This window comes from Aquarana catesbeiana, linkage group LG01 (assembly GCF_042186555.1).
Source record: "Aquarana catesbeiana isolate 2022-GZ linkage group LG01, ASM4218655v1, whole genome shotgun sequence".
NCBI lineage: Eukaryota > Metazoa > Chordata > Amphibia > Anura > Ranidae > Aquarana > Aquarana catesbeiana.
The window spans coordinates 420,911,234-420,935,017 of record NC_133324.1 but is presented as its reverse complement, the minus strand read 5'-3'; the positions used below and the strand labels follow the sequence as shown (position 1 = coordinate 420,935,017).

General features: G+C 41.8%; 1 protein-coding gene across 1 annotated transcript in view; it reads left to right on the top strand.

Moving 5' to 3' along the window:
* The window catches only part of FREM1 (FRAS1 related extracellular matrix 1), a 267,168-nt gene extending 261,539 nt beyond the window's left edge, over positions 1 to 5,629 (top strand). The window contains exon 37 of the mRNA XM_073635658.1: positions 991 to 5,629. Within this exon, the coding sequence (XP_073491759.1) occupies positions 991 to 1,184 (194 nt within the window). The 3' untranslated portion in view covers positions 1,185 to 5,629. The remainder of the gene's footprint in view (positions 1 to 990) is intronic.
* Positions 5,630 to 23,784: the final 18,155 nt, after the last annotated feature.

Below are 23,784 nucleotides of genomic sequence, written 5' to 3'. Positions count from 1 at the left end.
CACCCTACATGTCTGATGGGCATGCCCAGAAGTCCATGGGTTTTGGACTGATGTTTTTTAACTTCTTTTCATGGTGCTGGATAAATCTATGGCCCCAGACCCAGTTGTAGCGATCCTGAATCAACATCCCCCAGACATTTCCATCGTTCAGTTTAAACTTTTAAATTACCACAGACCAGAACAGACAGTGGGAGATGCCTACAAAACCCAAACTTTTAGTCTGCTTGAGGTCAAGAATTGTGTCACACGTGCCATGATTCATGGCAAAAGCAAAGCTATTCTACACGACTATATCCCCAAGTATACCAAAATATGGACGCTGTGGATAGGGAAATTCCACCCCGCTAACTTTGATTCCTCATTGCTTGAACCATAATGAAGCAATCATGTCTTATAGTCTGTAGCCATTATGTGCTTTCTTACAAAGGCATAGGCCCCCTGGGAATCCCTCACCCCCTCCTTCAACCTTTCCTTTTCTCTTGCTCATCTACTTACCTTCTTCATCCTTCTTCTTACTCTCTGGTAAGGACACCTTTTTCTTCGCAAATGCCATTATAATTGAATTCATTAACTGATTATCTCAAACTGTGCTGTATGTTAACCTGACCCTACCAAGATGGCCTTAGTGTGATATATAAGGTCACTGTTTTGCACTGTGTTCTGTTTCTACAAATTGTTTCTTGTGAGTTTTCAAAACCAGAATAAAAAGGGCATGCTACACACATCCTGTGTACTTTGATTAAGTGTTTTGGGCATGTGTATCAAACCCAAGGTCCACAACTAGTTAAGGTCTGTGTAAGCAGGAGATATACATCAAACACAGATGTCCTTGAGGCAGGAAGCCATGTAGCAAATACTGGTTCTTATTTACTAACAGTAAAACCTAGGAGTGATAAACTTAAACTTTACTTTTGAAATTGTAACAGGATGTTAATATAAATAATAATGCTTTGTCCTAATAAAAATTGATTAATTATATTTATTTTGAAGGCCTTACTAACCGTGCCAACAGTGCTGACTGGGAATGGAGTAAAGGAGAGAAGACCACTTTCACAAACTGGAAAAGACGACCACCTCGCCAGACAAGGAAAGGGAAAAATTGTGTTTCAGTGCAAAAGAAAGGCAAATGGCATGTGAAAAACTGCCAGAAATCAAATAATTTTATCTGCTCAAAACTGGTGTAGTACTTACTATGTGATTAAGTATTGGACATTTTGTAGGAATATTTATTATTCAAATTTTTGAGTAAACCCTACCAATTGTATATTTAACAAAAATGATTCTGATATATATGGTAAAGACTTAAAGAGGATTGAAACAGTGGAAGCTGTTCCAAAAAAAGGCATGTGGACTAGTCAACTGTATTGCCTGTGGATTTCTGACAGCTGATCTTTTCCCTGTTACTGATTTACCATGCCTTGTTCTGCACTGTGTTTTTGTGTAGAGGGACTAGGGCTTTGTCTCCTTATGCCAGAGCTTCCCACCGATGAAACAAAGTCTGATCAAGAAAGATATAAACAGCAGCAGGGAAGGTTTAGAAAACAGGGAGCCACTGAATAAATGAAGCAGGAGCAGGATTATCCGTGCACTTCAGGTTCTCAGATACGATACAACTTCCTGTGCGGCAAGGAGAACAGTAAGCAACACAGTATGTGTACATCACCAAATCTCATTCAAGTCTTTTGAAACTAGTGCCACATTTAACAAATAGTGCCACCCAAATGCTTCGCAGCTAATGTTCCATTAAGGATAGCTGATCTTCCTTTTTTAAATTCAAGTCCACTTCAAGAGATTAAAAAATGTTTTTCTTTTTATAGCCGTTTGAACAAACAGAAATGTAGTCAATTCTTAAACATTTGGTTTATACTGCTGCCTTTAGAATGTTGGGACACTGGCAAACAAAAAAAAAGATGTTAAGCTATGTCCTGTTTAAAGTGATTGTAAAGCTTAGTTTCTTTGTTTTTTTTTTTTTAAATAACAAATATGTCATACTTACCTCCACTGTGCAGTTTATTTTGCACATAGTGGCCCCGATCATCGTCTTCTGGGGTCCCCCCGGTGGCGCTGGTAGCTCCTCCCCGCATGGTATAACCCCTTAGGAGAAGCGCTCTCCCGGGGGGGTAACTTGCAGGCGCACTCCCAAGTCCAGCATTTGTGTCCATAGATGCAGAATGCCGGACTCGGCCCCGTCCCGCCCCCCGTGTCTTTGGATTTAATTGACAGCAGCAGGAGCCAATGGCTGCGCTGCTATCAATCTATCCAATCAGGAGCTGCTAGTGCCTTTTCAGTTCTGCTTGAGAAAAACTCTAACTATATTTTTGATAACTTCTTTTTTTTATTTTTTTATTTTACTTTTTCTACAATCAAGATATTCTGTACATGTATGCATATTTTCTTCAATGATTTCAATCAAGACTTCAAAGATGCTGCTTGAGCAAGTTTTTACTAGGGATGGGCCGAACATCCCCCTGTTCGGTTCATACCAGAACATCTCGAACAGGGAAAAAGTTCTAGCAAACATGCAAACTCTATTAAAGTCTATGGGACACGAACATGAAACATCAAAACTCCTAATTTTAAAGGCTTATATGCAAGTTATTGCAATAAAAAGTGTATGGGGACCTAGGTACTGCCATGGGGGACATGTATTAATGCAAAAAAAAGTTTTTAAAGAGATCATTTTTAAAGGAGCAGTGATTTGAATGATGCTTAAACTGAAACCATAAAAATGAAGAATTCCTTTAACCACTTCCCGTCCGGCCTATAGCAGAATGACAGCCGGGCGGTGGTCCAGTTATCCTGACTGGGCGTCATATGACATCCAGCAGGATAACATGCCGGCATGCGCCCGCGGGTGGCGCGCAGCTCGGCGATCAGTGGTGCTGTGTGTCACTCTGACACACCGCATCTCTGATTGTGGTAAGTCAGTGGCTCCTTACCACATGATCAACTGTGACCAATCACGGCTGATCACAGCGTGAACCAGGAAGTGGCGGTAAATGGCTTTCCTCGGTAGGCGGTGACAGGGGAAGGCAATCGGCGGCTCTCCCTGTCAGAGGGGGGGTCTGCACTGATAATCAGCACATTGATTATCAGCACAGCCTCCATGAGAGGTGCTCATCAGCTGCCAGTCATTGCCCATCAGGAGCGCCTGTCAGTGGCCATAACAGTGCCAATCAGTGTCCATAACAGTACCAATCAGTGCCCACCACAGTGCCAATCAGTGCCTATCACAGTACCAATCAGTGACCATTTCTAGATTATAAGCTCTAACGAGCAGGGCCCTCTGATCCTTCCTGTATTGAATGGTATTGTAATTGTACTGTCTTCCCCGATGTTGTAAAGTGCTGCGTAAACTGTTGGCGCTATATAAATCCTGTATAATAATAATCAGTAACACCTGTCAGTAACTTATCATCAGTGCTGCCCATCAGTGCCATCTATTAGTGTCCATCAGTGCCACCTGTCACTGCAATCTGTGCCGCCTATCAGTGCCCATCACTGCTGCCTGTCAGTGCCCATCAGTTCCACCTATCAGTGCCCATCAGTGCCAAAAAGGTATTTCTTCACTTTAAGTACATTTTCAGGTTAACATACATGCTCTGGTCCCATTGTGTACTTAAAAGTGGGGTATGCCTGTACACTACACTAACCGCACTAAACTGACTGAACACACTATCCACTAACTACCTGCCTAATCTCCATTATCACACACTATACACAGCTGCCGTGTAAGCAGCAGCCTTATTTAGCGTAGGGCATGGACTTAGCCCCTAAACCATAATTGGCCAAAGGCACTCTACCTCTCAGTACATTGTGCTGTAATTGGCCAAAGCATACATGTCAGGTGCAACACTTTGGTCAATCATCAGCAATCAATGCACTGTGAGAGCGCAGTGCATTATGGGGCGCTCATCGATGGGCGAACTTCCCATTTGTTCATGTGTTCAGCGAACACAGCTGATGTTCGAATCGAACTTACATTTGACTCGAATGAACACACAGCCCATCCCTAGTTTTTACACAGCAGGTATCCAGCATATCCTTAGCAACAGCTTTGGAGGCTGATCCCAGACCCAGCTTAAAGTGGTTGTAAACCCTAGGAAAAAAAAAAAAAAAAACCTTCAAGACAAAGGCATAATGAGCTAGTATTTATAGCATACTAGCTCATTATGAATTACTTACCTGAGATCGAAGCCCCCGCAGCCATCCTTGTACACCAATCCGGCAGCCGACAACACTCCTGCAGTTACTTCCGGGTATCACGGGCTCCGGCGCTGTGATTGGCCGGAGCCGCGGTGATGTCACTCCCGCTCATGCGAGCGGGAGCCGCAGGTAATGGCACACTCACTGAAGCACAGTTTGCTTCAGTGCACATGTGCCGATGACACATGCAAGGTTTAGGAGATATCCAGGGTAGCTACAGGTAAGCCTTATTATAGGCTCACCTGTAGTAAAAAGTGTGTTGTAAGGGTTTACAACCACTTTAACTGGCTAGCCTGGAAAGTAACATTTGGGCACTGGGTTCTGCAATGTAGCTCTTTCAAGACCTCTGTGTACTGTGTTAGTTATAATATAGATATGATGTGTTTGTCTTCAGCACAATATACATGTATTTGAATATACAAATGTAGAACAGGCCCAATGGAAAAAATGTTTACCCATTCTGCCTAATAAAACACATACCAACCTAAATCTTGTTGCTGGTAAAGATTATTAATATAATACGGGCTTTATATAATACCAATGTTTGTGCAGTGCTTTGCAAATAAACAGGAAACAGAAGATTGGATTATTAGATATATTCGTTTGATTAAATGGATGATAGCATAATTGCCAGCATAGGTGTGCGCAGCCTATTGCATTAGGGTGTGCACCCCAACTCTCAAACACACATGAACGCCACCTGCTGTCACAGAAAGGAGGCTCTGGTGGTGGGAGACAGTTGATAGGGAGCATATTACGTTACGCCCTAAATACAGGTGTAACGTGTTCCTACTGTTGAATCTAGCCTTTAATATAATGAGGGCATTTACACTGGTCACTGGCACCCTCAACCACCCACCTGGTGCTGTCCCTGGATAATGCTAATGCACATGGGGTGATTAGGGTGTGCCCAGGCACACCTGGCACACCCTGTGCGCACGCCTATGATTGCCAGACTAGTCATGTGTTAGAAGACTAACAGGTAATAATTATTGTTCAAAAATAAGTAAGACATTATATGATTGTAATAATATAGTGACAGTTAAATTTGTAGTCTTAGATTTAGTCACTTGTCAAAACAGCCTTGCCTCCAATTATAATTTCATTAAAGCCAACACATTTCATAAATACTGTTATGTTTGCAATAATGTGCTAAAAGTAATAGCTTGGTGTAAACAGTATGATTCTAACTTTTGATTAATTAAAATCAAGCTCCTGGAAAAAAGGTTGCCGTAAGTAAATATACAGTACATACATGTATCTATACTGTATATCAGATCATTACGAAAATGGTTCACCAAGATAAATAAGCAGAAGTAAAAAAACATAAGCACAATAAAAGATTGAGTCATTTCTGAGGTTGTTGAAGATCTGCTTTTTAGCTGAAATTGCTTATTGTCAATAAAACAAAATCAAAACTAAATCGAATTCCATGCATCAAGTACTAGTTTAATCACAACAGAATGCCCCTAACCGCCATAAACATCCATTCCCTTCACTTACCCAAAGTGTATGTTACTCCAACATTTCATATTCCTGATATGTGTCTGTTGTACCATGATGTACTTTGATGATGCCCTGGAGGAGGCGTGAAACGCGTTGACGTACTTCCGGTTCGTACTAACCAGTGACACAATTTCCGCCTCAGTGAAACGCACGCCACACAGCGGCGAACTCGGATGTTTTTTACTGATGCTTGTCTTTGCCAAATATCCTGTAAGTTGCGCATTTAATGAGCTTGATAACTTGGTAAACGGTATTTCACTATGAGTTCTTTCTCGGTTTTCCCATCCATGGAGTGTGGTATATACTTTCTGTCATAAAATATCTTCTTGGAAGAGTTTCCTGAGGAACCATCCTGCATATCCCCAGATCATTAGATCACTGCTTTTTTAATCCCAGACTGCGAAGCTGAGGATCTAATAATTCTGGTGAGTGGGGTCACCGAAGGGGGAGTCACCTCACTTGTTTAAAGTTTTCAAGCACCATTGCACTTTTTACAGAAGCACCATGCAATTTTCAGATTTTGTGCATATCTTTTTGTTGTTTTTTGATGTTACAAATACACTGATGTATAAGGCACCATTCACTAGGATGTATATTGTTTGATATAGGCTGCTAGCGCTGTTTCATACTTTATATCGCTTTAAGGTTTTAGCTCCTTTGTGCAGCAGCTGCAGTCTTATTCAAATTTTTCATTTGTATTAATATCAACACTTCAGTGCAAGTTGTTGAATTAGATGTATTGTTGTATTTTCAAACTTGTCCTTCGTTTTTTCGGCTCAAAAACGTCCCAACAATTACGGATTTTGTGCCCTTTAACTGGGCGAAACACTAATGAACTGGCCAAATGACCGAATTTCGGCCAATTTTTTATATAGTGTATGGCCAACATTAAACTGGCACACCTATCCACTGGGAAGATCAGTGTACTGCTGTTTCTCTGCCTCCTGCTGACGTCCCTTTACAGTCTCCACCCTCAAATGTTTTGCCTTGCATTTCTATTTTAAACTGAATGTGATATTTTACAAGGTAAGGGTTCACATATGCTTTAGAGCTGAACTCTGGGCCGGAGGCAAAGTTACCCATGCACCGAATCCCCTTCCACATTGCAAGGGATAACTGCTTTTTTTGTTTGCTTTGTCTGGAGTATAATAAAAAAACATTAATTACTTACCTTATTCCTTGTTCCCCTGACAGCCAGCAATCTCTCCTACTGTCTGATACGCTCTGGATGTGGACTGGCTCTTGTTATCCTCATGTACAAAGCAGGACCAGTAGTCCTGCATTGTATACGATGATGTTGAAGAGCTGTGATTCAGGCAGCATAGATAAAACTTTTTTGGGGACTGGTCATGCAGCGTGGGGAAACAAGGTAAATAACTGACTATTTTTCAATGTACCTCCCCCAAAAATGTAGCGTTAACCCTTGCAGAGAATGCATTAAGGTAAAAAAACCCTTCAGCCTTTATAACCACTTTAATACCCTCCCCAGCAGCTTTAACCACTGCAGCCCCGGAAAATTTGGCTGCTCAATGACCAGGCCATTTTTTGCGATACGGCGCTGCTTCTCTTTAACTGACAATTGCGCGGTTGTGTGACGCTGTACCCAAACAAAATTGACGTTCTTTTTTTCCCACAAATAGAGCTTTCTTTTGGTGGTATTTGATCACTGCGCTATAAACAAAAGAAGAGCGACAATTTTATAAAAAAAGCAATGGGGGTTATTTACTAAAGGCAAATCCACTTTGCACTACAAGTGCATTGCAAATGCACTTGGAAGTGAAGTCGCTGTAGATCTGAGGGGGACATGCAAGGAAAATAAAAAACATAATTTTAGCTTACACATGATTGGATGATAGAAATCAGCAGAGCTTCCCTCATTTCAGATCTTCCCCTCAGATCTACAGCGACTGCACTTCCAAGTGCACTTTCAGTGACTTGTAGTGCAAAGTGGATTTGTCTTTCGCAAATAACCCCAAATATCTTTTACTTTTTGCTATAATAAATATCCCACATTTTAAAAAAAATTTAAAATTTTCTTCCTCAGTTTAGGCCGATATGTATTCATCTACATATTTTTGGCAAAAAAAAATCACAATAAGCGTATATTGATTGGTTTGGCAAAAGTTATAGCGTCTATAAAATAGGGGATAGATATATGGGATTTTTATTATTATCTTTTTTTTTTACTAGTAATGGGGGCGATCTGCAATTTTTATCAGGACTGCGATATTGCAGCAGACAAATTGGATACTTTTGAAACATTTTTTGGACCGGGAAGGGGTTAACATTAGGGGGCGATCAAGGGGTTAACTGTGTTCCCTAGGTGTGTTCTAACTGTAGGGGGGATGGGACTGTCTAGGAGGAGAGAGAGATCGGTGCTCATAATTAGTACTTGTCTACTCCCTCTAAAGAACCGGGATTTATGTGTTTACACACACAGATCCCGGTTCTTGCTCTGTCACGGGCGATCACGGGTGCCCGACGGTCATCGCGCCCACTGGGCACTCGCATCGGCTCCGGAAACATGCTGCAGGCGCGCTCACGCACCCCTAGTGGCCAAAAGGCGAAGCGACGGAAGATAACGTAGTTTCGCCCAGTTGTGCCATTCTGCCGGCGGCTGGTCGGCAAGCAGTTAAATTCATCTTAACTTAGCACTCTCACCTCTACAATCAATCTTTGAGAGGGAAAAAAATAGTACTTCCAGGTATGGAGGAGCAAGTGACACACTCCTCTTATGTGAAATTACGAGTGGTTGTTGAATAGCTCAGTGCTGTCACATGAAGACAGAGATAAAGCGACATCTGATTCAAAGAGATGAAGTGCTCCTCCCAAATGTCTGGGCATGTTTGCATATACATAAATGCACACGGTATCTCACAAAAGTGAGTACACCCCTCACATTTTTGTAAATATTTTATTATATCTTTTCATGTTACAACATTGAAGAAATGACACTTTGCTACAATGTAAAGTAGTGAGTGTACAGCTTGTATAACAGTGGGCCCAAAGTGTCAATATTTTGTGTGGCCACCATTATTTTCCAGCACTGCCTTAACTCTCTTGGGCATGAAGTTCACCAGCGCTTCACAGGTTGCCACTGGAGTCCTCTTCCACTCCTCCATGATGACATCACGGAGCTGGTGGATGTCCTGTGGTCTGATGAGACCAAGATAAACTTATTTGGTTCAGATGGTGTCAAGCAAGTGTGGCGGCAACCAGGTGAGGAGTACAAGGACAAGTTTGTCTTGCCTACAGTCAAGCATGGTGGTGGGAGTGTCATGGTCTGGGGCTGCATGAGTGCTGCCAGCACTGGGGAGCTACAGTTCATTGAGGGAACCATGAATGCCAACATGTACTGTGACATAATGAATCAGAGCATGATCCCCTCCCTTCAGAGACTGGGTCGCAGGGTAGTATTCCAACTTGATAATAACCTCAAACACACCTCCAAGACGGCCACTGCCTTGCTAAAGAAGCTGAGGGTAAAGGTGATGGACTGGCCAAGCATGTCTCCAGACCTAAACCCTATTGAGCATCTGTGAGGCATCCTCAAACGGAAGGTGGAGGAGCGCAAGGTCTCTAACATCCACCAGCTCTGTGATGTAGCTATGGAGGAGTGGAAGAGGACTCCAGTGGCAACCTGTGAAGCTCTGGTGAACTCCATGCCCAAGAGAGTTAAGGCAGTTAAGCTGTTTTGATCCCCTCCCTTCAGAGACTGGGTTGCAGGGCAGTATTCCAACATGATAATAACCCCAAACACACCTCCAAGACGACCACTGCCTTGCTAAAGAAGCTGAGGCAGTTAAGCTGTTTTGAGAAGCAGCAAGAGTTTTTAGCAAAATAGGAAAAGCAGCCAAGCCATGCATAGCAATATTAGCAAACCATATCAACTATTCTAAGATCATTTTTTATTGTAGTGCATTAATCTACTGAAAGCTGATTTATAATTGATTGTCTCTCTTATAATGCTCAACATTGCTGCTTGCATTTTTTTAAAAAGTAATGCCATTTGTTGTTAGTATAGTAAATAAAGTCTTTAGCAGACAAGTAATATAGGAAATCGAATGACACAAGCAAACATTGTGTTTCCATAAGTAAATTAGTGTTTTAAGTGATGGTATTGCAGTCTGTATTTTTAGAAAATGATGGAGTGAGTCTCTAGCAGTGCCTTCACTAGGGTAATCACAGAGCCATAATTATCACAAATAGGCACTCAACATTTTGCATGGCCTATGGTGACATGTTAACGAGAACATGAATGAAATGAGTGTTGTGTTCTTGCTTTTGTCTAAAGCCATGCCTTCCCGCAAGGCATTCAAAGAGCACATAATAACAGGTGATGTCATGCTCATGTACATTTCTTGCAGCATAATTACATGCTTTGATGCTGTAAGCTTACATTGCACTGAGTAGTCTCTGTACTATTTGATCATTAAAAAGTCTATAAAATGTTCCTTTAAAATAACATAAATAGAACAAAAAAAATATATACTGGACAGAAAGAAGTTAAGTAGATGTGGACATGTGGTACACATATTTTCACATTTAGAAATCCTGTGGTTTGTATAAAATGTAATTAAAAATGGACCCTATTAAAATGCACACTGCTTTTTCAAAAGACCAGTCCACCCAAAATCAATATTTAAATTTTGGCAGATGCTGTAGAGTTACATTACCTGACAGTTTCTTCTTTATCTCTTGCGTACTCTGGAGGTGAGTGAATCTGAATCTGCACACCTACTAGGTCCAGTATCAGGAACCCCACTCTTCCCATTGGATTTTTTTGTTATTTTTTATTATGGAGACTGAAACAGGAGTAGCTGGAACACACAAGGCTGGGTGGACACAGCCTAAACTACTAAGGACAGAGTTGGAACAAGACATTTAAGAAGCCAGTGGCTCACTCAGTTTCTTCCACTCCTAATTAAATGATGCTTTTGGATGGTACATTCCTCTCAAATATGAAAATGTAATTGAAATATACTGTTAATACCTTCATAGCGTTTCTGCTTTTTACCCCAGGATTGATTATGTGCTCCAGTGCTCTATGCTTTTAGTTTTCTGGGTTTAATATAAGAAGCACAGTACAGTACAGAATGACAAGAAAATACTAAAACCCTACCATAATATTGCTGCAGTATCATGAGAAATAATTATAGGACCTAGATTTAAATTATTGGACCTTCTGATTTTAGCATAGTGACATTGTTTTTGATGCTGAAATACAGGATTTACTCTCAAATTCTGATGACAGAGATGCAGCACATGGTTCATTGAAAATATACTTGAAGTACCTCATATGTTCACATATTGCATATCTCCCAATTGTCCTTGATTTCAAGGGACTGTCCTTTATTTAGAACAAAGTCCCTTGGTCCCTCTTTCCTCCTCAGTTGTCCCTCATTTTGGTCTTATCTATATAGTTGTATATAAAATGCACTATTTATCTTTCAAAAAGTGTTTCCCAGTGCTAAACCTTCAACACATTTTCCAAATTGCTGCATTTCTAAATTTAAAAAGCCAGTATAGAGGAATAGTAGTGGTAAAAAAAGTACTAATCTTTTTTTATATATATATATTTAACAAATATATATATTAATATATAGAACAAAACTCTTGCCCGGCCTCACCTGGAATATGGGCACCAGTCCTCAGGAAGGATGTACTGGAAATGGAGCGTGTATAGAGAAGGGCAACAAAGCTAATAAAGTGTCTGGAGGATATTAGTTATGAAGAAAGGTTGCGAGCACTGAACTTATTCTCTCTGGAGAAGAGATGCTTGAGAGGGGATATGATTTCAATATATAAATACCATACTGGTGACCCCATAATAGGAATAAAACTTACATGGCAACTCTCTAAAATTAGAAGAAATTAGATTTAACCTTAAACTGCGTAGAGGGTTCTTTACTGTAAGAGCGGCAAGGATGTGGAATTCCCTTCCACAGGCGGTGGTCTCAGTTGGGAGCATCAATAGTTTCAAAAAACTATTAGATAAGCACCTGAACGACTGCAACATACAGGGATATACTATGTAATACTGACATATAATCACACACATAGATTGGACTTGATGAACTTGTGTCTTTTTTCAACCTCACCAACTATGTAACTATGTAATTATTTCTCCTTTGGGGGGGTGGGATAGGGGAGGCGTGTCCTATACCTATATACTTCTGCTAATAGCTGTACCTTGTTCCCATCTTAAAAAGTTGTGAGGCATGCATACTGACACCACCCATTGATTCCTGTCCATCACCAATTTCTGCCTACCTAATCCAAGTGGTAACGTTACTTGACTGTATAGCATGTATACTTTTCTTGCAGTAGAATACTGTCCACTGTCTGCAGCATGGTACAATAGTATTGCAGATCTGGCAGTTCAATCCATAGCCCCTACAAATGATGATGTACACTTTTGATAAGACTCTTAAAAACCTATAAAAAAGTTTAAAACAGATTTTCTAACCTGTGCTGAAACCTAGCAAACAGAAGATTCATCAGATATTATCACAGGAGTTCAGATAACAAGGTTTGTCCCTATTCTGTTCCTTGGAAAGTCTCAAAGTTATGAAAAGGAACACTAGTTGACTATCCAGAGCAATATCCAGGGTTGTTTTTAGACATGACATTGCCCTTGGCACAATTGAATATATACTCCCATATATGTCCCATATAAGGTCAATCTTTAGATTGTAAAGTGCTACATAAATCCTGTATAATAATGATGACACCGCTAGAATGTACTATTGGAGGAAACACGCTGCCTGCTTTTATATACAGTACAATGGGGTCAATTCACTAAGAGTTAATTAGCACTAAGAATTTGCCGGTAAATAGTTCATGTGGTAAAATACCGATAATGGACTAATTACCGCATGTTTTTATGCGTTAATTTATCGTATGGTAGCTGGTTGTTAAGGAGCTGGCCGGGAACCTGGTCGCCACGTCCTTAACAACGGATGACTCATCAGCTGTCAGCAGGCTTCCTGCTGACAGCTGAATGTAAAAAAAAATGCTGGCAAATAAAAATTGCCCTGCCCCCCCAAACCATACCAGCCTCTTCGGGTCTGCATGCTAAGATAACGGTCTGGTATTGATTTTGGGAGAGGCCCCACGCCTTTTTCCTTTATTATTTTGGTGTGGGGTTCCACCAAAATCTATACAAGACCCTTATCTGAGCATGCAGCCTGGCAGACCAGGAAAAGGGGGGATGAGCGGTGCATCCCCCCCGAACCATACCAGGCCACATGTTCCCAACATGGGGGGGTGCTTTGGAGTAGGGGGCCCTGCCCCCCCCCAAACACCTTGTCCCCATGTTGATGGGGACAAGGGCCTCTTCCTCACTACATTGGCCGGTGGTTGTGGGGGTCTGCCAGCAGGGGGCTTATCGAAAAATGGAATCTGGCCCCCAGATCACCCCCCATGTAAATGAGTACTCATTCACCAAAAAAGTGTAAAAAAAAACACAAGTTTTTGACAATTCCTTTATTGAAAAAAATCATAAACCAAAAAAAGTCCCCCATCAATCACACTGCCCGCTGCTACAGCCAAACTGAAAAATAAAAAAAAACCTTCGGTCCCGACGAAGACTCCCCCTGCCTGCTCCGCCATCTGACAGCTCCTAAATAACTAAGAGGTGTGGCCACCCAGAGATGTCACCGTGTGACCATGTCCCCTTGTGAGGTCACCGACCCATTATGCCCCTGGCCGCTGATGTCACAAGGGGGCAGGGTCACCCAGTAATGTCACCGGGTGGCCATGGCCCTTAGTTATTTAATAGCTGTGAGACGGTGGAGATGGCAGATGGCGGAAGCCTTTGTCGGAACCAGAGGTTTTTTTGGAGATAGCAGATGGCGGAAGCCTTTGTCGGAACCAGAGGGTTTTTTTTGGGTTTTTTCAGGCTGGCAGTGACAGCGGGTATCCTGACTGAAGATGGATCTACACCAGGGGACATTTTTTGGATTCTTTATTAAAGGAATTGTCAAAAACTTGTGATGAGTTTTTATTTACGTTTTACACTTTTTTGGGAATGAGTAGGGGTACTACCCCACACTCATTGACATGGGGGGGCAGGATCTGTGGGCCCCCTTGTTAAAGGGTGCTTCAAGATTACAATAAGCCCCCTGCCCGCATACCCCAACAGCCAACGGCCAGGGTTGTGGGGAAGAGGCCTTTGTCCCCATTAATATGGAGACAGGGTGCCATGGGAGGCAGAGCCCTCCTACCCTAAAGCACCCCCCCATGTTGAGTGCATGTGGCCTCGTATAGTTCAGAAAGAGGGGGGCGCCCCTCTCCTTCCTGGCTTGCCAGGCTACTTGCTCAGATAAGTGTGTGGTATGGATTCGAGGGGGACCCCACACCGTCCTTTTCTAAATTTAAATTCTAATCTTAAGAAATTTAAATTGCCGGCATGTTTTTCTTACATTCAGCTGTCAGCTGCAAACCCACTGACAGCTGATGAGTCATCCGTTTTTAAGGGCACGGCGGCCAGCTTCCTGGCTCTATCCTTAACAACCAGATATTGCGGGGGGACCGCCACACTGCATCTGAGCTATACCGTATGTGATACCACCAGGAAAATCCTGGTGATAAATACTGCATCTTTTTTTTACTGTCTGTTCTGTTTGTGAATAGGACTTAAAGTGTTACTAAACCCTCAGTAGTAAATAAGTGTGTATATGCAGTAATGCATGCTTGTTAAACTGAAAAAATACGAACAATGTCTTTCATTGTTCTAAAGCCTTTGTAATCTCCTGTAATATTAATGAAGTAAGTGCTGCTACTTTGAAAATATAATTACCAAAAATGTGACATTAGTGTGAAAGACAATAATTAATTTCACAGTAGCACATAACACCACATATGAACAGTGTTTGAATTCATAAGGATAAATCATCAAAAATAAAAAAATAAAGCAATCAAGTCCATGCAAAAAAGTCCCTGCAAATAAAATAAAAAATCAAACAGAATCTTCACAGTGAATCCATCCAAGAAATCACACCCCTGTGCGAATGTATACAGAAATCATAACGCACCCTAAATCCACCACCAGCGTGATCAAGTAAAACCTTCTCCCTTTTGGAAATACACTCACCAGATCAAATTGCCTTTTATTCTTATGAAAAGGGAGATACGCTTAAGTGATAAATCAATCTCCACTTGGTAACATCACACTTGGTAGCTCATCACACTCTCACCACCTCCACGCTGGTATCAACTTTTAACATGGACTTGCCGCTCGTCCTTCCCGAGATCACAGTAACAACCGAGTACTGCGTAGCCACGCCCCGATGTGTTTCGTAATTTCCAACTTCGTCACAAGAGGGTGGCTTCATGGTGTGATGTCTCTGCTTATCTAGTCACCTCCTTCTTGCCCTTAACTCCTGCCAGGTCTCCAGATCCATGAAGGCACTCACACAGCAGTACCTAATGCGAAGTGTTTGTCCGTCCGGACTATTAACCCTTCACTTGATGAGCAAGCAGTGTCCATTTTTACCATTTAAGTGTTATTAATCCCACAAAAGTAAAATCTGTCTGTATATGCAGAATAGCATGCTTGTTATACTCACTGTGAAACTTAACCACTAGCCGAACAGCCGCTGCAGTTATACTGCAGCAGGTTGGCTCCGCTGTTCAAATCGCCGTAGCTGTATGTCGCTCCTTTAAGAAAAGACAGAAGGTGCGTGCGTGCTGCCAGAGGCAGGCGCACGCACCCGACACGTGTCCCCGGAGCTGATGTGAGTGCCCGATGGCTGCGATGACCGCCGGGCACCCGCGATCGCTCGTGACAGAGCGAGAACCGGGATCTGTGTGTGTGAGCACACAAATCCCGGTTCTCTCAGAGGAGAGGGGAGAGGAGAGAGATTGTGTGTTCCTACTAAGTATGAACACCAATCTCTCGCCTCCCCAGTTATAACACACCTAGGGAACACAGTTAACCCCTTGATTGCCCCTTTGTGTTAACCGCTTCCCTGCCAATGACATTTATACAGTAAACAATGGCTATTTTTAACTCTGATCGCTGTATAAATATCAATGGTCCCAAAATAGTGTCAAAAGTGTCCGATCTGTCCGCCGCAATATCGCAGTCCTGATAAAAATCGCTGATCGCCACCATTATTAGTGAAAAAGTAATAATAATAAAAATGACAAATCTTTCCCCTATTTTATAGACGCTATAACTTTTGCGCAAACCAATCAATATACGCTTATTGCAATTTTTTTACCAAAAATATGTAGAAGAATACATATCGGCCTAAACTGAGGAAAAAACATTTTTTTTTAAAACATTCGGAATATTTATTATAGCATAAAACTACATAATATTGTGTTTTTTTCAAAATTGTCGCTTTTTTTTTGTTTATAGCGCAAAAAATAAAAAACGCATTGGTATTTGATCTTTTGGTGGTCAAATACCACCAAAAGAAAGCTCCATTTGTGGGGAAAAAAAGGACATAAATTTTGTTTGGGTACAAAGTCGCACGACCGTGCAATTGTCAGTTAAAGCGATGCAGTGCCGAATCGCAAAAAATGGCCTGGTTAGGAATGGGGCAAATCCTTCCGGGGCTGAAGTGGTTAAGGCAGCTCATACATGAGTTGAATTTCGAAAGCATTTTCTTTCGAAAATCTTATCTAAGAATTTTCATTCGTATTTCGGACCATTAGTGGGCTGCAGCAATGGCGAATAAATTTTTTTTTTCGTGCGGCGAATAAAATTTGAGTAATCGGACATGTTGGAAATTTTTTGAAAAACAAACGATTTTCTAATCAATGATGGGAGAAGCGTGCGAGAAATGTTATCGAAAAAGAAATGCGCATGTGCAAGAAAAGAAAATTCCCGGAAAGAAAAGAAGATTCCCAGTCTTTTCTGAAGCAACATGAGGTGAAATTGAAGACTTGGTTGGCCAAATTTTGAAATCAATAGTGGCACCATCGGATCACAAAACGCACAAATTTTCAGATTTTCAAAAGAAAATTCTTTCGAAATTCGACCATGTATGGCTAGCATAAGACACCCTCCAATTTTGGGATGTGAAGAGGGTGTCCCCCACTTGGGGAGGTTTCAGTTGGATTAGGATTCTCTCCAGGTGTGAGATGAAATGGATTTGTTCTTTACGCACTTTGGTGCCCGAGGAGTTAAATATTGAATTAGATATTACCCGTTTTATTAGTGACTATTCAATTATATCACATACTGTATTCATTTTGAGCTCTAATTTGTTAGAAAAAATTGGCGATCTTTCCTGTCTTTTGTTTTTTGAAATTTTTAATGTTTTGAAATGTTAAAATTGTTGTATTAATATATAATGTGAAGTGAGTAATCAAGAAGGTGATTTTTTTTAGTTATTAAATTATTAAAAGTTATAAAATATTAAAAGTAAATGTAACATCCCTCCAAACCTTAAAACCACCCATGTCTAATTTACCAAATTTTCGGATCTGGTTTTGAGCTAAACTAATCAGCAAAAATTTTGTCCCATTAAAATACTTGGATTAAGGTCCAAAAAACAACCTATGGAGTAAGTGCATGCTGGTTTGATTACCATTTAATTACAGAAACAATGAGTAGAGTGACCTTACTGCACTCTGGTGTATAAAAGGTTAATGGTATAAATGGACACTGCTTACTAATAAAGTTAAGGGTTATTAGTCCAGACGGGCAAACACTACGCATTAGGTACTGCTGTGTGAGTGCCTTTGAGGAACTGAAGACCCGGGAGGAGCAGAGACACCGCGCTGTGTAGCAACCCCCTTGTGACGAAGTCGGAAACGACGAAACGTGCTAGGGTGTGGCTACGCGGTACTCGGTTGTTACTGTGATCTTGGGAAGGACGACAGGCAATTCCATGTTAGCAGCTGAAACCAGCGTGGAGGTGGTGAGACTATGATGAGTTATTACCTGCTTGACCAACCCATTTAATGCTGAGGACAAGATATTTTAAATGAGTGGTATACTTTTTAAATAAACTATGTTTTAATGGGATTAATGCACTATTGGAAGCCTTTTTTTTTCACTCACACACATGCAATGAGATCTGCTGATTGGGAGGTGCTGTTACCAAATGGTGATTGATTTAACACTTAAGCGTATCTCCCTTTTCATGAGAATAAAAGGCAATTTGATCTGATGAGTGTATTTCCAAAAGGGAGAAGGTTTTACTTGATCACGCTGGTGACAGATTAAAGGTGCGTTATGATTCCTGTTTATATTCACACAGGGGTGTGATTTTTTTTTTTTTGATGGATTCACGGTGAAGATTCTGTTTGATTCAATTTTCACTGACTTTTTTATCTTATTTGCAGGGACTTTTTTGCATGGACTCGATTACTTTATTTTAAATTTTTGATGATTTTTCTTTATGAATTCAAACACTGTTCATACAGTAATGGCCAAAAGTATTGACACCCCTGCATTTCTGCCAGATAATGCACCACTTCGCCCAGAAAATTGTTGCAATTACAAATGTTTAGGCATTCTCATGTTTATTTCTTTTGTCTGTATTGGTATGACACAAAAAAAGTGGAAAAGCAAAAAGCCAAATCTGACACATTCCAGGCAAAACTCCAAAATGGACTGGACAAAATTATTGGCACCTTCTCAAAGTTGTAAGAAATAATTGCATTCCAAGTTTGTGATGCTCCTGTAATTTGTAATCAAAGTCACCTGTATCCGGTAACACTGGCAACCAGTTAAAATGGTGAAAAATTCACTCAACCTTTCTGTTGTTTGTCTCTGTGTGCCAAACGAAGAATAAAGAAGAGAAAGAGCAGCAAAGAATTGTCTTGAGGATTTGAGATAAAAAAATGTGGAAAAGCATGGACAATCTCAAGGTAAAAAGTCCATCTCCAGAGATCCTAATGTTCCTGTGTCTACTGGGCGCACTATTGTGAAAAAAGATTACAGTCCATGGCACTGTAGCTAATCTCCCTGGATGTGGACGAAAGAGAAAAATTGATCAAAGATTGCAACAAAGGATTGTTCGAATGGTAGATAAAGAACCTTGACCACTTTCCAGACAAATTCAAGCTGACCTTTAGTCATAGGGTACTACTGTGTCAGCTTGCACTATACGTCTCCATCTGAATGAAAAGGGAAAGTATAGTAGGAGACCCAGGAAGACCCCACTGCTACACAGAAACATAAAAAAAGCCAGATTTAGAGTTTGCCAAAACTTAACTGAGGAAGATAAAATCCTTTTGGGAGTATGTGCTGTGGACAGACAAAACAAAATGTACAGCTTTTTGGTAAAGCCTGTCAGTCTAGTGTCTTCAGAAAAAAATGAGGCCTTCAAAGAAAAGAATACAGTCCCTACAGTAAAACATGGTAGAGGTTCACTGATGTTTTGGGGTTGCTTTGCTGCTGCAGGCACTGAATGTCTTGACCGTGTGCATGGCATTATGAAATCTGAAGACTACCAAAGAATTCCGGGGTGCAATGTAGGGCCCAGTGTCAGAAATTTGGGGCTCTGTCAGAGGTCATGAATCTTACAGAAGGACAAAGATCCAAAGACCCAAAGATCACGTCAAAAAGCACCCAGAAATGGTTTAAGACAAAGTGCTGGAGAGTACTGAACTGGCCAGCAATGAGTCCAGATCTAAATCTCATAGAGCACCTGTGGAGAGATCTCAAAACAGCAGTTTGGAGAAGGAACCCTTCCAATCTGAGAGACCTGGAGCAGTTGGTTAAAGAAGAGTGGTCCAAAATTCCAGTAATGAGGTGTAAGAAACTCATTGATGTTTACAGGAAGCGATTGATTTCAGTTTTTTTTTCCAGGGCGTGTGCTACCAACTATTAAATTGAGGGTGCCAATATTTTTGTCCAGTGCATTTTTGGAGTTTTGCGTGGAATGCGTCAGATTTGGCTTTTTGTTTCTCACTTTTTTGTGTCATACCAATACAAACAAAAGAAATAAACATGAGAATGCTCAAACATTTGTAATTGCAACAATTTTTTGGGTGAAGTGGTGCATTATCTGATAGAAATGCAGGGGTGCCAATATATTTGGCCATGACTGTATGTGGTGTTATGTGTTACTGTGAAATTAATTATTGGTTTTCACACTAATGTTAATGTCACATTTTTTAGTAAAGAATGCTTGCTATACTCACTGTGGAACCTAAGGGGTTAATCCTCTGCATTGTGTAAAAAGACAGTTTGACCCTGTCTCCTCTGATCCTCCCCTTCTTCTAGAGTCCCCAAATCATCTCTGGATAGTACAGAGGCTAGGAGACAAGCTGCACATGCTCAGTTTGGTGTGGATAGCTAGAGAGTTCTTTTTTTTCCTTGGGAGAGTTAATGTGATCAGCATAGGGCCAATCAGCAGTGTCCAGAAGGAGGGTCAGGGGTCCTGCATCCTCATAGGACAATCATGGGAAAATGAAAACTCCTCCTACAAGCTTTAACCAGACACTGATAGAAGTCACAAGACTGCTATATACTGCTCATGAGAAAAGGTATTTATCCGTTTAAATTTACTAAAACTATTGCAAATTCCATGTTCTGTGTACTGTAGGGGACCAGATATAGTGAATGCAGGGTCCTGGGTATAGTAACAGCTTAATGCGTGGCTTTTTGTGATATTTACTGGCACATTTTTCATTTTGCTTTAAATACCGCATTATCGCTTTTTTTTCTTTTTCGTGAATTAGACTTTATTTTACTGCATGTGATAATTTATGCAAATAAGTCACATGACCGTGTTATCGCAGTGAATTGCCCCCCTAAATTTCAAATGTATAGATCACCAAACAAGAGAAAGTTAAAGCTTCATGTTTCCTAAACTGTACAGACTTTTTTGACTCTTTTCAATTCCTCCTGCACCCCTTCTCCTGCAGTTCTGCTGCCATAGGTGTGCGCAGGCTATTGCGTTAGGGTGTGCACCCAAAGCTCAAACACACATGCGGGTATGTGTATGCATGTATGTGTGCGTGTGTATATTTATCATGTATGTGTGTATATGTATATATATATATATGTGTATATATATACTGTACAGTGGTGTCACTAGGGGGGGGCGGGCCGCACCAGCTGACACCCGCCAGAGGGGTGACACCTGTGGGCAGCGGCATCACTAACGCCGTACGGTCCTCACTCTTACACTGATGTCTCGCCGGCTGTCTCACACAGCGGAACGGACTGAAGCCGCCTCCACCTCCTCTCTGTTTACATCTGCAGGAGGGGGAGGCGGCTTCGGTCTGCTCCGATGTGTGAGAGGGAATCCAAGGGACACACCACTGTATCCCACGCTGTTCTGAGGTCTGTAAAGTTTAATGTATTTATTGTAATGCAAATGAACATGTGCTGGGGGGGCACTATGGGAGGGGAGAGGGGGATCTGCACTGAGGGGTGTCTGCCCTGATGGAGGGGGGGGGTCAGCACTGATAGAGGGAATCTGCACTGATGGAGGGGGGTCTGCACTGAGGGGGTCAGCACTGATGGAGGGGGGTATACACTGAGGGGGGTCAGCACTTGATGGGGGGGTCTGCACTGAGGGGGGTCAGCACTGATGAAGGGGGGGTCTGCACTGAGGGGGGTCTGTACTTGATGAGGGGGTCTGTACTGAGGGAGGGGAATCTATACTGCGAGAGGGGGGGGTCTGTACTTAGTGGGGAGTCTATACTGAGAGAGGGGGTTTGTACTTAATGGAGGGGGGTCTTATGAGGGAGGGGGGTCTGTACTGAGGGGGGACTATAGTTGGTGGAGGGGGGGTTACACACCAATTTTTTTGCATCGGGTGACACCAACCCTAGCGATGCCACTGATACTGTATATACACTCTTATATAAATAGATGTAAACAGACATTTTAAAATGTATTAAAACATGGATAGTGTCAGTAGGGCAGTGGACATGTCAGTAGAGCAGAGGTTGATGTCAGTAGAACACTGGATGGTGTCAGTCAGTAAAGCAGTGGGCGGGGTCAGTAATGTTTTACTTTTATTATTTTATTTTTTTATTCATGTTTTTTATTATTTTTTTTTTTTAATTATTGTTTATAATTTTTTTACAATTTTTTAGGAGCCCCATTGGGGGGCTTTGGTGAAATATCATCTAAACAAACCCCTGATGTCTCACTTTTTAGACTTTTTGAGACAGAGAAAACGACTGAGGACAGAAATTCCCCAGTCCCTTTTTCTGCAGCCTCAGCTGCACTGGGCAGTGAATGAATGGGAAATGCTCTGTGCGGAGCGGCTTCCCGTTCATTCACAAACTTATGAATGAGTTATGAATGAACGCAGTGAGTGATCGGTACCAATTCATTCAGAAAAGGAAGGGGCCTTCCCCCGCTGTGTATCCTGGAACATTCCCCTGTGTGCCCAAAGCAGGAGCCAGCAGCACAGCAGGGGGAGCACAGGCAGCAGGGGGAATCTGCATTGCAAGGGGGTGATTGGGGTGTGCCAGGCACACCTGGCACACTCTGTGCGCACGCCTATGTCTGCTGCTAAATGTAGTCACCAATTTAGACAACAAGGGGCCACAAGAAGAAAACACATAAGGAAAAACAACTGATAAATGTTTGGCTCGGTGTAGTGAGAACAGGGCTGACAACACCGCTTGGAATTTCAGTGCATCAGCTCACTATGAGGAGTTTCATTTCAGTTATTTTCAATATTTTTACACTTGCAGTTTTCAATCAGAAAAGGCCTGATAATTCTTTCTGTTCTGGGGCAACAACCTATGCCCACGTCTCCCAGTTGATCTGCTGCATTGTCACACTGTCATATGCACATCCAGTAAAGACTATAAGCAGCCATGCTGTCACACAGTATGCAGGTGTGCCCTACCATTGCCAGCATTAAAAAACCCACCATGAGAAATGCAATGTAGCTGCCACTGTATCACATGTATGCAGAGAAGTGGTTTCAAAAAGCCTGCAGGAGATCAGCAACAAAGGATGAAAAAAAAGTACTTTAGCAAACCCAGTTAGGGTTAACATCAACTTTGATACCTAGAAAAATTTAACGAAATGGCATATCTTCATCAAGTTTCAAAGTGTTATTCAAAATTTACTCTAGAAAACGCCATGTTTTTTATTTATTTTGCAATATCCAGACAAGGAGCTGAACTTGGTAGTATTTTTTCTCAACAAAAGGGAGAGTTAAACAGAGAAACAGAGAAAATGGGAATTTGTAAACATAGTGTACAGTCATTAAAATACACTATGGGCTTGATTTCTAAAAGTCAAATTGACTTTTCACTTTGCAAGGGAAGTTGTACTTTCCAAGATAATTTTTCCCAGAGCTTAGTGAATGCAGTGAAATTTCACTTTGCACGGAATACTCCATCACATACAAGGAAAATAAAAACAAACAGCATTTTTTCTTGGGCATGATTGGATGATGTAGACTTCATACAGTAAACTCTGGGGAAAACTCAAATGCAAAATGAATAGTCTGTATGCTTTTAGTAAATCAACCCATTATATGGCCAGTAGTAAAATCCATTCCAGCGGGGCTGGTGGGTTCTTTTTTTGAGGGGTCCACAAACAAACAACACCCCTCCGGTGGCGTGTCACGACACTAAAACGGCGCCCCCTCGCGGGCAGTCCGTCACTTACCCCCTCGTGTGGCGGGGCTGTGGGGTCCTCTCCTGCTCCCCTGGAATGCGGGCAGCGGCCGCGGAGGCTCCTGTGTCCGCTCCTCCAGCTTCCAGCTTCCTCTGCCATGTTTGGCCTTTGGCCAATCGGGAAACAGGTCTCACAGACCTGCCTCCTGATTGGTGGGGAGGAACTTTAGTGTGATAATAACAAAAATTTATTTGCTATGGTCACACAACTGGGCTACCCTTTTTGAAGCCTATTAGAGCTTCTGGCTCTAATCAGAAGCTTCAAAAAAACACCCACCCTGCATTGGAATCCATGGTTTGGCGCCACTGATATGTAGATCAGGGGGCCGGATGCATGGATAGGATAGGCGGCACCCATGTGCCCTCTATGGACGGGCCGCCATTGTTCATCTCCAAACCATTAGTCCCCCCATTGCAGCTACAACAGCCTAGACTCTTCCAGGAATGTTTTCTGCAAGATTTTGACATGTGTCCATAGGAGTTTGTGGCCGTTCAGCCAAAAGC